This window comes from Monodon monoceros, unplaced genomic scaffold, assembly GCF_005190385.1.
Source record: "Monodon monoceros isolate NGI ecotype Baffin Bay Population unplaced genomic scaffold, NGI_Narwhal_1 Super_Scaffold_3, whole genome shotgun sequence".
In the NCBI taxonomy this organism is placed as follows: Eukaryota; Metazoa; Chordata; class Mammalia; order Artiodactyla; family Monodontidae; genus Monodon; species Monodon monoceros.
The window spans coordinates 95,551,018-95,564,359 of record NW_021703780.1 but is presented as its reverse complement, the minus strand read 5'-3'; the positions used below and the strand labels follow the sequence as shown (position 1 = coordinate 95,564,359).

The 13,342-nt window shown below is 53.7% G+C and overlaps 1 protein-coding gene across 3 annotated transcripts; it reads right to left on the bottom strand.

The window, feature by feature from the left end:
- Positions 1-995: 995 nt before the first annotated feature.
- IL17RE (interleukin 17 receptor E) lies at positions 996-12,759 on the bottom strand. Of its 3 annotated transcripts, XM_029244270.1 has the most exons (16): positions 11,886-12,759; positions 11,519-11,534; positions 10,840-10,962; positions 10,122-10,219; positions 9,702-9,861; positions 9,468-9,607; positions 8,488-8,556; positions 7,498-7,564; positions 6,363-6,538; positions 6,235-6,282; positions 6,104-6,152; positions 5,781-5,929; positions 3,498-3,566; positions 2,733-2,784; positions 2,551-2,649; positions 996-2,061 (listed from the first exon to the last, which is right to left on the bottom strand). In XM_029244270.1, the coding sequence occupies exons 1-16, from the start codon at positions 12,015-12,017 to the stop codon at positions 1,505-1,507; spliced, it is 2,004 nt and encodes a 667-aa protein (XP_029100103.1). In that variant the 5' UTR covers positions 12,018-12,759; the 3' UTR covers positions 996-1,504. The 3 variants fall into 3 exon arrangements, with proteins under 3 accessions (XP_029100103.1, XP_029100102.1, XP_029100105.1); XM_029244269.1 differs by having other exon boundaries at positions 5,781-6,152; XM_029244272.1 differs by lacking the exon at positions 2,733-2,784 and having other exon boundaries at positions 1,825-2,061; positions 2,551-2,639; positions 5,781-6,152.
- Between the last annotated feature and the right edge of the window lie 583 nt (positions 12,760-13,342).

Sequence of the window (13,342 nt, the reverse complement as noted above, 5' to 3'; positions counted from 1 at the left end):
CAGTCTCGGGGTCCCGGCGCTGGGCCGCTTGCGCACGCCCTCTCCCAGGAGTCCTGACTCCCAACCAGTCCCTGCCAGAGTGCTTTCGTTTTGGCTCCTGGCAGGCAGCCGGCTGTTCCCGCCCCGCCCGGCCCCTCCCACCAACACCAGGCCTGGGAGCCAGCAGCCTGGACCGGAGTGGTGGCCTCACTCCCTCCCTCTTTTCCTCTCCTCCTCTTCCCCTTCTCCTCCTTCTCTGCTGACACCTGGCTGGGAGGGGCCCCTGGAGAGGGTGGTGGCCTAATGGCTGAGTGAGGGAGCTCTTACTCACTCTGGGAGTCCCTAAGGAGGAAGTCTCCATTGAGACAACCAAGGCCCTAGGCAATCCTGGGGCATTTGCACTTCCCATGTGACTCTGGGATCTTGGTGTCCACAGGGCCCCTCTTACTGGCCACCCCAGGTCCCTTCAGACATTCCCCTTGGGCCTCATTGTGGGACACGATCTCTAAAGACAGGGACAAGGGGCACCGTAACGTGAGCTTTTCGCCACTTCCTGGCCTATGCTCAAGTGAGGGGTAGGGGTGGATGGGACCCAGGACCCAGAGCCAGGAAAACAGGGTCCTATTTGTGCCGTTGCCATGGGCTGGCTGCGTGACTGTGGCCCCACACCACCTTTCTGAACCTGTGTTTTCTTCTCTTCTCTCTGAAGAATCACAGTGAGGATCAAGGAAATTTCCAGGGAGACATTGCTTGTGAGAATATGGCAGGCATGGATGTGGATTTGGGCCCAGAAAATGATGCATAACAACCGCCAGGCAGGGTCTTGCTGACCCTTCCCCCAACTCAGCACCCCGGGCACACTGGAAAAGCACCTTGTGTTTCTTAGTTTATCCATCATGTTCACCTTTATTCAACTTTCTCTATCTCAGTCTCCATTGTCCCACCTTTGCCCCCATCACCCAGGGCCAAAGCCTCCTTCCCTGGGTCCAGAGCCCTCCCTCCCTCCCTTCCTCCCACTCTGGGCAGGGCCCCGGTCTGGAAAAGGGGGATCCCTGGCTCCCAAAGGGGTTTCTGTCCCCCCACCCCCTCTGCAGCCACCTCCCACTCAGAGCTGCCATGTCTCCTGCCTCCCCAACCCCTGTCCCAACCTCTCTGGCCTGGACTGGAGCACGTGCAGACGACTATTCTCTGGAATTTCGGAGAGAGGAAGTGGGACGATCCCCCACTCACAACAGCACTGAGGTCAGAGGAGTTCTCAGGAAAGAGTGACTCTCCCTGGGGGCTCTGAGGGAAAGAACCCTCAAGCATAAGCATGAGGAAGAGACTGGACCCTGGGGGAACGTGGGGAACGGGCTGGGACAGTGAGTGTGATGCCCCGCTCCCGGGCTGGGAGGTAGCGTAAGGCTTTGTGGCCAGTGGCCCCTAGGAGGCATCCAACGATTCCAGGGTAGAAGCCTCATTCGGGGCTTCCAGCCAGTGCCCCTAGGCCTGCGGCCACAGACATCTGGACTGCGGTGAGCTCTGCTCAGCCTTGATCGGCAAGTTTGGCGGCCTCGCGTTCCAGCTGGCGGCACAGCTCCACGCGACCCCGCAGGCACGGCCGGGCCGCGAAGCGACCCCAGCTGGTGGCTTGAGTAGAAGTCCGCGCGTCCAGCGCCCGCAGCAGGCGCGGCAGGTCTTGAAGCAGGCGGTAGCGGGGCAGGGCGCGCAGGGGCGGAGGAATGTCGCCTTTGGCGCAGAGGCGACTGAAGTAAGCGAGCAGCGGCAGCGGGCGCGGGGCGGCGCGGAGCAGGGTGCGCAGGGGTGCGGCGCGGGCATCCAGGCCGCCGGCGGGGCTCGGGCTGGCGCAGCTCCACAGCAGCAGCACGGTGCCCCGCTCCCGCGCCACGCGCGCCCGTGCCGCCCAGAGCCACGGCAGCGGGCCCACGCGCGCCACCCGCGTGCCCTCCCACAGGTCCACGATCACGTCGCGTCCGCCGCCCAGCGCGGCCCGCAGCAGTTCAGCCAGCGCTCCCACCAGGCGCCGCTGCGCCTCGGAGTCCGCCACGTGCAGGAGCAGCACCGGCCGCGCTCGACCTGGGCCTGGGGGTGGGAGCAACAGATGAACAGGGTGGGGGGGTTAAGGGACAGCCCAGCCCTTTCCTCCCAGGCCTCAGGGCTACATGATAGGGTTAACTCCACCACCACCCCTTTCTTCATCTGCGCTGGGGATGGGTACCCAAGGCAGCTTTAGCCTACAGGCCTATAGGGCGCCTTTGGGCTAATTAGATAAAGGTGCCCAGGAAGAGGAGACGGCTAGGGCGCCAGGTGCAGCGCAGGCTGGATTTCCACCCCACTAGCGTCTGGCCTAAAGACTGGTGCAGTGAACCACCTGCAGAAGGACCTTTGCCCTGCCTTAACCATTCCTTCCCACTAGGGGGCATGAGACTCACCGCCTTCGGTAACAGACAGGGGGGTGCAGTGGCAGGGACAAGGCTCTTTCGGAGGGGAGCCTGGGCGGGGGAGGGATGGGGGCAACTGGCCTAGGAGCCAAGGAAGTCTGAATCCCCAGGTTACCCCCAGTGAGCTTACCTGACAGTGGGCGCTGGCAGGTGAGCACCAGAACAACACCCAGTAGGGTGGTGAAGGCCAGCAGTACCAGGATCAAGAGCCCCAGGAGCCTATGAGAGACTGAGTCAAGAAGGGTGAGGCCAAGCCCGGCTCCTCAGTGCCCAACCTCCCTCTCACTCCCCCTCCCCCTCCCAAGAACTCACCATCCGGACACAGGAGGTGCTTCCAGGCAAACTGGACATCTGACCTCCACACCTGAGGGCACAGAGCCCCCCAATCCCTGTAAGCCAGGGTAAACCCTCCTCCCAGGGGAAGTTGAATAAGGCATGGGGATAGTGAAGGGGAATCCCCCTGGATAGGGAATTCCTCCAGCACAGGGTTTGTGTCTGGTCCAGCTCTGGTGGGCACAGAACAAGGTCAAGAGTGGCAAACTCAGAAAGTAAACCCAGGGACTTCCCTGGCGGTCCAGTGGTTAAGACTTTGCCTTCCAATGCAGGGGGTGCGGGTTCAATCCTGGTCAGTGAGCTAAGATCCCACATGCCTCAGGACCAAAAAACCAAAACATAAAACAGAAGCAATATTGTAACAAATTCAATAAAGACTTTAAAAAAATGGTCCACATCAAAAAAGAAAGAAAGTAAACCCAAAGTTAACCAGAGCATCCATGAGGACGTGGAAGGCACAGGCCCTGGCTGAAGTAATCAGATACCACTGAGCTCCAGCCCATGGTCACCATGCCTGAATGTGGAAACAAAGCACCAGGTTTTCTGATTCTTTTCAAGAGACGCCAGAAATCAACTTTTTAAAATGTGACATCTCCCAATATTTAAGTGGTGGCAACTAATTCCAATTTTGAACACTGTGCTGGCCGAGTCGAACATTTTTATGGACTGGATTTGCCCCATGTGTCACCTGTGGTATAGATGACAGGGGAGTATATGCAGCAGAGTGAGGGCAGGATTCCTTACCAGGACACAGCCCCCTGGCCTCAGGAAGGGAACAATGAGGTCTAGTGTCACTGAGCTTGAGCCCTGAGTCTGTGGGAAAAAAGAGCAGAATGACTGTCCCCACAGAGGCAGATCTGGCTCTGTCCAGCCCCTGAGTCTTTGCCCATTGCTGTGTTCCTCCTTTCTACCTACCACCCCTACCCAAACCCTACCCAGGCTTAGGGCCAAGTGCCACCCCTGACAAGAAGCCTTCCCAGGCTTCATTCCCAGATCCCGCTGATCGTTCCCAGATCTGAACTGCTGCACAGATAAACATTAATCAGGCAATCAGGCACTCGTCAACAAACATACTCTGGGTGCCTACTCTGTGCCAGCCCCTGAGGAGACAAGGCGGGCATGGACATTGTCTCTGTCCTCTAGCAGCTCACAAACCAGGAGGCTAATTATATGCTGCCTCCCTTCTCTGTTCTGCGCACCTGAAGGGGCAGCTTGTCCATTGGAAAGAACGTAAGTTGTAGAGTCAGGAGACCACAGCTAACAAAGTCAGGCTTAACTATTGCCTTTGTGGTTCCTAGCTGTGGGATCTTTGCGTGGAGAGAGACTTCCTTTCTCCTTGAGCCTCAGTTTCTTCATTTGTGTGTGACAGATAATAATCCTTGTTTTACTGGGTTACTGAAAGCATCAAATGGGAATATGCAGGTGAACCCCCTTTATAATACAAAGTACAGGGACTTCCCTGGTGGTCCAGTGGGTAAGACTCCACGCTCCCAATGCAGGGGGCCCGGGTTCCATCCCTAGTCAGGAAACTAGATCCTGCATGCAGGCAACTAAAAGTCTGCATGCCACAACTAAGAGTCCGCAGGCCGCAACTAATAAGTCCACATGCTGCAACTAAAAGATCCCATGTGCCGCAACTAAGACACGGCACAGCCAAAATAAATAAATAAATAAATATTTAAAAATACACAGTGCAATGTGTATTCATTTAGTAGTAGTAGCTGTTATTACATTATGGACTCCTTAGGGGCAGACTGTGTTATATACTTTTCTTGTATCTCCCAGGGCCTAATACAGAGTGGGAACAGAGTAGGCACTCAATAAATGCATGCTGAACTGACTGCCATCTGTCCACAGGCAAGGATGTGGCTTCACCCTGTGCTCTGGGTGCTGGTTAGAGAGTTGATCAGTCTCCACCCTTTGGGAACACCCTCCACCACCTACCCCATACCCCAGCCCTGCCCCAGACCCCATTCTCCAGCCAGCTGTGAGCAGGTGCTGATGCAGTGGCTCTCAAATCGTGGTTAAACTCAATGACGTTCTCAGCTCACAAAAATAAATGAGTCCATGGATTTAGCTCTCAATTTTAAGTTATCCCACATGACTTTGTCGTAAATCTTAAGCATGGTTTCGTCTTAAATCTTAAGCATTTCCTACCACCTGTAGGCTTGGGAGCCCTCACAGAATACAAAACAAATAAACAAGCTGCATGTAAGTAAGAGAGAGCTGAAACAAGCTAGCTATGCTTAGTCAGCTTGGTGCTGTGGTTTTGTGGATACATTTGATGGTGGTTTTTATGTCAGATACACAGAAGAGAATCTGCTAGCCAAACTGCTGTTAGTTCACATGATAGAGTTAAATCTGTCAGCAGTTTACAGTATTCTGCGAAGAGCACTTCAGCTTCCTGGGGCTCTGCCTCCCAAAGATAGAGAACGTCTGCCAGGAGGCTTGTGGAGGAAGGCAGGAGAGTAGTGGTAGAGGACAGCTGGTTCAAGAGAAGGCATCAATATAAAATGTGGTGGGAGTTTGAGTGGGCCAGAGAACAGCTGGGAGTGGGAGGGCCAGTCTCTTGTCTCTGTTTATCCCTGTAGGTTCAAAATCGAAAAGGATTAGAGGGACTTCCCTGGTGGCGCAGTGGTTAAGAATCCGCCTGCCAATGCAAGGAACACGGGTTCGAGCTCTGGTCTGGGAAGATCCCACATGCTGCGGAGCAACTAAGCCCGTGAGCCACAACTACTGAGCCCGTGAGCCACAACTACTGAGCCCACTCGCCGCGGCTAGAGAAAACCCGCGCACAGCAACGAAGATCCAACACAGCCAAAAATAAATAAATAAAAATAAATTTATAAAAAAGAAAAGGATTAGAAACTGCTCCATTGAAGACCCCAATGACTGGCAGAGGAGGCAGCTGAACAAAGCCTGGCCAAGTAAATAAATAACCAGATGTTGTAAGAGATTTGCTTGCCTCCACCTGCTGTGCTCTAATCAACAGGTTCTAGTGGGGGCCAAGCCCTGGCTAGGCCATACCTGGCTGACGTTGTACACAGGGAGCACCATGCTGTCCTGCCCCAAGCCTGAGTGGCTCCAGGCAGCACTGAAGGTGGCGGGCATCCTTGAGGAGAAGTGAAGGACCAGCTGCTGGGCCTGGGTATCCATGCTCACGTTCCAGGATGGGGCTGCCAGGGGGCAGGAAAGGGCATCATGTAATAGATGATGGTTTGTGGGAGGTGATAGAAGCCGGGCTGCAGTTAACAGAGAAGTCAGGGCAGGGATAGAGTTTGGCTTTGCCGCAGTTGCATGAGGGTGAAATGGTGGGAAGGGGTCCCAGCCAGGGTCACTTATTGGCTCACCAAATGTCTGGTGGGGGCATTCAACGTGGCTGCTGTTTCCAAAAGAGAACTGAGAAATCCAAGAATGGCAAGTCAGCAAGCTCCAGGCACCATGCACACCCTTCCCCCTCCCGTGTTGCCCACGCTTGTACCTTGAAGCAGAGCTGGGGGTGCAAGTCCACCTTCTCCAAGACATACCACTGTGGTGGGAGAAGGGAGTTAGGGAGCAGGGCCCTGGGCCCCAGCCCTGCCCACCCAGGTCCTAGGGAGGCCGTCTCACCCCCTCTGACTCTCGAGCCGTGGCATTGGGGACGTCTTCGCAGAGGGTGTGCCAGCCCCGCCTCTGGCAGAGGGAGGCGTCCAGCTTCAGTGGGCAGCGGAGTGTCAGGGCCATGACCATCTGGCTGTGCTGGCTGTGGTCAGTAAAGCTCACCGACTCCCAGAAGTCCGAGCCATCTGGGCAGGCAGCAGGGGCAGAGAGTGAGGCCCAGGAGGCCTGAGCCCCATCCCCAGGGCATCGGGAGATGATATTTGTGAGGGAGCCTGGCACAGCCCTGGCCTGCCTAGGTGCCTGATAAATGAGCATGCCTCCTCCTGCCCCTCCTGTTGCCTCTTCTGTTTAGCTGTCTCCTCTCCTTCCTGCACCTCCATTCTGGCCAACTCCTTGCTGCTCCCCAAACTCAAAATCTTCATATCTTTGCTTATGTTCCTCTCAGAATCAGGAATGCTTTCCCCTCCCTCCTCTCCTTTCTAAATCCTGCGCATTTTCTGAGCCCAGCTCAGGTGTCACTCCCTTTAGGAGACCTTTTCTACTCATGGACAGCCGTCATGGGCTTCTCCCTCCCCTGAGTTCACGCCTTACAGCCTATTCCTTAATTACAACCCTGCCCTGGACCATAGGATACTTTGAGCTATTCATTTGTCATGTTTGAGAATCCCGTCTCTGCAAGTTGGGCTCAACAGTATGCATAGATGTCACCGACCACTTTCGCATATAATATTGAACTCCAGCCTCACAAGGAGTTGGAAAGTGAGGCAGGGCAAGTATCATTAGTTTACAGATGAGGAAACTGAGGCTCAGAGAAGAATAAGCGGCAGAGTTGGGGTGTGAGCCCAGGTCCTCTGGTCCACCTTCTTAGGACATTACCTCCTGGGGTGGATATTTCTGAACAGTGCTAGTACAATGTTCAATGCTCTGATTTATTGGCAGGCTGATTGCTAGACATGGTAGCCCATGACTTGCCCCCACTGACTCCAGAGAAAGTGCCTGCATGCCTTCTGGGGACTTTCTCCAACACAGGTGTAGAGGGTGTGCAAGTGCGTGTGTGTGTATGTGCATGTACGTGTACGTTTGTGGGGGAGAGAGAGACAGAGAGAAGCTGTGCATGCACAAGAGTCACATGAGTAGCACTCACAGGCTTCAGGCCAGCTCTGGAAGGGACATTTTTTGTGCCTCACGGTGTCTTCTTGCAGGTAGGACACCTGTGGGGACAGGGGAGGAGGGAAGAAGGGTCAGAGGAATGGCTTTCCCTACATCACTCAGACTTGAAACTCATTCTGGCTTGACCTTGCCCAGATGCAAGCTGCCTGAGCTGGCAGGGCACCGAGGAGGGGAAGAAGTGTGGGGTGTGGGCAACTGTGGGTGGCACTTGGCACTCAGGGAGGAACCCCAGACTATAGGAGCAAGATCAGTGGGTGAGGGGCTGAGTCCTCTTCTCCCGGAGAGGAGAACGTATCCCCACAAAGAGGCAAATCATGAGGTCCACATTCCTCAACTTTGGCCTTCCCCGGCCTCCACTCTCAGCGATTCCTAAGGCGCTGAGTGCCCCACAGGGCCCCTCCCTCTGAAAGCCCAACACCCAGTGTTATCCCCCTGGCAGGTGCTCCCCGCTCCAGGTCTCTGCCTGCATCCTCCCTTTTGTCTCCTCCTGGGTGACAAGGCCTCCGCCTTTCCTGTCTAGTCCAAAGAAGTCTTAATGCTAGGCACCTCAGTCTTACAAGGAGAGGAGGAGGACTTCCACGCAGGGCTAGTGGGGATGAGACTTCTGGGGCCATATGGAGCCTTGCAGTGGCCACGAGCCCCCACTGTGACAGCTCAGAACACCCAGTGAAGGCAGCTGTCTATTCTGCCTCTGTGGGCTGAGGCCGGGTCTCGACAAAGGCAAGCTGTGTCTGGGTGGGGCTGAGGTTGGACTCACCCCCAGGAACGTGCCATGGTCAGCAGGACACCTCCATCCCTGGCTCTGTGTGTGGCTCACTGTCAGGCTGGCACCAGTCTTCCCTAGCATCTCGTTAACACCAGCCCTTTTAAAACCTGACTTAGTGGAGATATGCTTGACCAACGGTGCTATCTGGGTGGCCTAGGAGTGAAGCCATGGACCACCCACACCTTTTCCTCTGCTCACCTCGATGCACAGACAGGGCAGAAGGAATTCATAAGGCAGGTCTACAGTGCAGCCCCCAGACACAATTTTCTGTGGACAAAGCAGCAAAGGAAGAGAAGAAGAGGGGCCTGAGAAAGAGCAGAGGCACCCTGGAAAACGGCAGGAGAAAACTGGGACCTTGGTCACCACATACCCTACTTTTCCTCTTATCTGAGACATTTCTTTGAGAAATTTCTTCTCAGGGGGTCTCTGCCCTGTAATCTGACCATCTGCTCTAGGTGTCTCAATATATGGAATGAGGGGAGTGGGGAGGAGATGGGGAAAGGAATATACATTTATTGAGCCCCTACTATATGCCAGGGAGAGTGCTAGGTGCTAGAAGCACCAACTCAATTAATTAAATGCTAGCATCACGGTGATCTTGGGAGGCATCATCGCCATTTTAAATGTGGAGAACTGAGGGACTCGGGTACAGCATCAGTCCCTTCAAATGGTACCAACTGTATACAAGGGCATCCGTGACAACTGGAGGTTGAGGTGGAGTGTCAGGGCCTAGGCTGGAAGAATAGGGGACATCTCATTCTCTGAGGAGCAGTGACAAAAGGGAGGGAGATGGAAGGGTACCAAGACAGATGTGACCATTTTGTTATTTTCTCAGGAGAACAGCTTCTTGGGGGAACTGAAAAGTCCTCTTAATGCAACCTGAATCTCACTGAGGGTCCTCACTGGGGGTAAGTGCCATATCCATTTCTCTGCTAGGCATTCATGGCTGCCGCAGGTCTCTGCCTGCCCTTTCCTTCCTCTCCTGCCAGGAGACAAGGCCCCCTGCGTTCTCTGCCTAGACCAAAGAAGTCTTCATGCTAGGCACTTCAGACTTGTAAGGAAGTCTTGGACAATCACCACCTCTCTCTGGGACTCAGTCTCCCCATCTGTATAATGGGTAGGTCCTTTCACTCCAGCCCTGTGTGATTTGGCTTTTACAGGCAGATGGCCCTCCATACCTGGGCATCAAAGGGACGGCTCAGCTCCTCACACTCCAGTGCCCACTGGTGGCAAAGACGCACACTGACCTCAGGGCCTGGAGGAATGGTCACTTGAATAACCCGTGCCTCAGGCAGCAAGTCAAAGGAGAACTCAGGCCCTGGGGAGAAGGGGGACTTGGTGGCCTTGTCTTTTGGCCTTAGCACAGGTACCACTACTTGGCTCCACCATCTCCAGTCACACGATGTGCCTACCTCCAAGCCTTTGTGAGCCACGTTTGGAGAGAACTTCCCCTTTCTCTGGATCTGCAGGTTGGGTTCTTTTGGAACGCAGCCCCTTGTGGGAGGTGTCTGGGGAGGGGACGGAGATGTGATGGCCCTTCTCAGACAGGCAACGGCTACTTAGCAGCTTCCTCTGCAGGCAGAGAGCAAGGCTGGGCTGGTCTCAGGCCAGGAATCAGGAACTCTGGCTTCTATTCCTGTCTCTGGAATCCAGGGCACCACAGGCAAGCTGCTCAACCTTTAAGGCTCAGTGTCCCTAACTGTGTAATGGACAGAATAGTCTTCTTGAGCTCCACTCTTTCCATCTCTTTTATGGCTGGAGAACAGAATGAGAAGCCAGAAAGAGAAGGGCTGTGGGGTGTAGGGAAGGGCTGGAACTGGCAGGGAGAGTACCTGAGCAGATGCTGGCATCGTGTGCCTCCTACAGAACCGGAACTTGTAAGACTTTTTGGATTTCTGCACCAGGAGGTGGAGCCAGTCCCACTGAAGACCTGCACAGGGAATGACACATTTACTATCCAGCCCTTCACAGCCCCTCCGCTACCTGGAGATGTGACCCAGTGTTGGACAGTCAGTCATTTTAGATCAGGGAGGGTAATGATCGCAAACTTCTTTAGTCCTAAGTTATGATACAATCAAAAAAGCTTTTTCTCTTCTTAAGTAGAGAAAAACTATGTATATACAAAGATGTTCATGGTAGCATTATTTATAACAGTGAACAATTAAAAACTGTCAATTCTTAAGCAGTGTGTGGGCATTTAGTATGCCCCAGGCACTGAGCTAGGCAATGAAAATGTAGAGTTGAGTAAGACAGATCTTACTTTACAGATAGAAGGTAAAAATAGTAAACTCATAGAACTAAAACATTTTAATCCCAAGAATTGGTACCAGCTGAAAGGAGAAACACCTTCACAAAACGATACAACTGAACTCACAAATATCAATCATGGTGTGTGCTATTTTAGGAGGGCCTAATTCTCTGCTGAGGTTGACAACAGGACAAACATCTCTTCTAGTAGGGTAAGTTTTACTAGCGTCAGCCTAGGGGCCCCCCCAAATTCCCCCAATTCCAATCTCCACTAAGAATGTCCCAAAGGACTGTTTCTCATACCCAAAGGATCTGACACCAGATGCAGGCACCAACAGCAGGGACAGTGGCAGAGCCAAGCACGCCAAGGCTTTGGGGAGGGGGAAAAGGCCAATAGGGTATGGCGAGGAATCTGGGCAGACCTTCCTGTGAAAGATGAAAAGGAAATCAAATGGTAAGGTCCCAGGAGTTCCCTCCTGCCTCAGAAAAGTTGGACTTGAGGCTGAGCTCTGCCACTTACATCCTGGCCGACTGACCTGGGGCAAGTTACAGACTCCTCTAAGTCTCAGCTTCATCATTCATAAAGTGGAGCTGCTGTCAAGATCAAGTAACATAATGCGTGGGAAAATGCCTTACGAAGTATAACAAAATGTACCCTAAAACAGGAAGGATCATTGTTGTATTACTGACTGCTGAGGGACCAATTAAGGGAGAGTGCCTGGAGACTTACCTGGCTCTCATTTAATCCTCCCCACAGCTCAGGGACAGCTGTTTTCATTGTATAATCATTTCTACCGCGCTGCTATACCCTTCAGAAACCGTGCACTGCCTGAAGCCATGCATGGAGTATGCAGCAGAATTACAACGCAAATCCAGGCTCACCTTGTGTTTTTTCTTTGATACTATGCTACTTCCCAGGTTGAGAACCAAAAATTAGAATGGAAGAATGGGGAAGAGGAGCAGGGCAGGGAATGAGACTCACCAGTGAAACTGTCATCCTGAAGGCACAGGGCCCAATAGGGAAAAGAAAGGACAGAAGTATAATTAGTAGGTATTCCCACGAGGAGCATTCTCCCTGGGGTCTTTGCCTCACATCACCTAATTTCGGGGTCTGCAGAAGCCAATAGCCCATCCACTCTGGCGCTTTTCTTCCCAGCTCCACCCTGCCCAGGCCCTCAGTGCACCAGGACCTTGACTATCCATCCCTTCAAGACGATGTAGAGAACACACTGAGGCTGCCACCAGGACTCAGGGACTTGGGTAGCAGGAAAGGACAGGCGGAGAGTGGGGAGCTGTACCAGCCTGTGCCAGCCAGGTGTCCCCACCCAGCGGCAGCAGGCACACCTTACCATGTGGGACGCCAGCAGACAGAGGGTGCTCCAGCTGGGAAGGTAGGGGCAGCCAATACTAGCAGAGGCAGACAGGCCAAGGAGCAGCTGGACGAGAGGCAGGAGCAGGGCTGCCAGTCCGGGGCTCCCCATGGGCTTCCGAGGGATCAGGGTATCCAGAACATGGCTGCGCCTCCTGAAGGTGGGTGGCAGGGCCTTGCCGTGCAGCAGCAGGGAGTGCAGTGCCAGCAGGAGCCCTCGCCTCAGCCTGCCCCTGCCCCGCCCTGCCCCAAAGCTCCTCCTCGAGCCCAACCAGCCGGCCAGGCCACATTCCTTCTCCTCCAAGTGGAGGGACTGAAGGACACTTGCCCCCCAGAAAACCCTACTCCCCTACCTGGAGGGCAAGGGGGCTCCTGCTCTGGCAGAGAAATAACAGGCAAGAGGCCGGCACAGGGTCAGGGGGATGGATGGCGGCTGCACCCACTTCGTAACTCCTCCTACTCCTGCAACACCCTGCAGATCAGACCCGCCCCTTAGCGTGCTCCTGGCCTTGAATCTCCCCTGGACACGTGCTTCATCCTCTCACTTAAAAGACTGACAGAGCCATGAAGCACTTCTCTACAGTGGGTGCTGGAGACCGAGGTGACTGATGCACCACTTAGAGGTGGGCAGAACAAAAAAGCACGTAAACCTCACATGTCCCCCTGTGCATCCTGGCTCCCACCTGGCTGACTTTCAGGACTACGGTCCAGCTTTCTCTCTCTACCCGTTGGCCAGTTCCAGCACTTCCGCCAAAGGGCCTCCAGCTTCAAGGATCCACTCATCAGTACAGTCTGCTCAGGAAGCCCCAGGTCTCATAGCTGAGCCCTGGAGCTGAGAGAGTGGGCCCCACGCATTGACCTGGTTTCCTGTGGTTTCCGATACTGAAGAGGCTCCATTCTCTGCGGGGACCCTCCACGTCGTCCCATGGCTTCCTCCTGCTCATGGAGCATTTGAACTGCTTCAGCCCTCACCTTGGTGACACACACCGTAGAAAGTTTGGGGCACACCTACTGGGTGAAGGTATCTTGAGACTGTTATTATCCCTCTACACTTTCAGTAGCTTGATCATACCTATCTTTAGGCCAATTCTAGTTCTTAAGTCTTTAGGTCCACTGTCTAAAGACCCCATTGTACCCATTATTCTAAAAATACCCTCTAGCTTTTGAGTTTCTTAGAAAGACCCTTTCTTATCTTTGTTTTTCCAGTGCCTAGCAATGGATGTCGTGAAATAGGTGCTCTGTAGTTGAATAAATGTAAACTATGATGTTTCATCTAAGCAGCAGTTTATCTATTTCACATTTCATAAGCACTTTCATATTTGATCCTCCTAACCACCTTACAAGACAGGTGATAATTATTCATTTCATAAAGAGAGAAATAAGGAAGCAGAAAGGAGAATGATTTGGTCAAGGTCTCTAGCCCAAGGAGCTCCAATT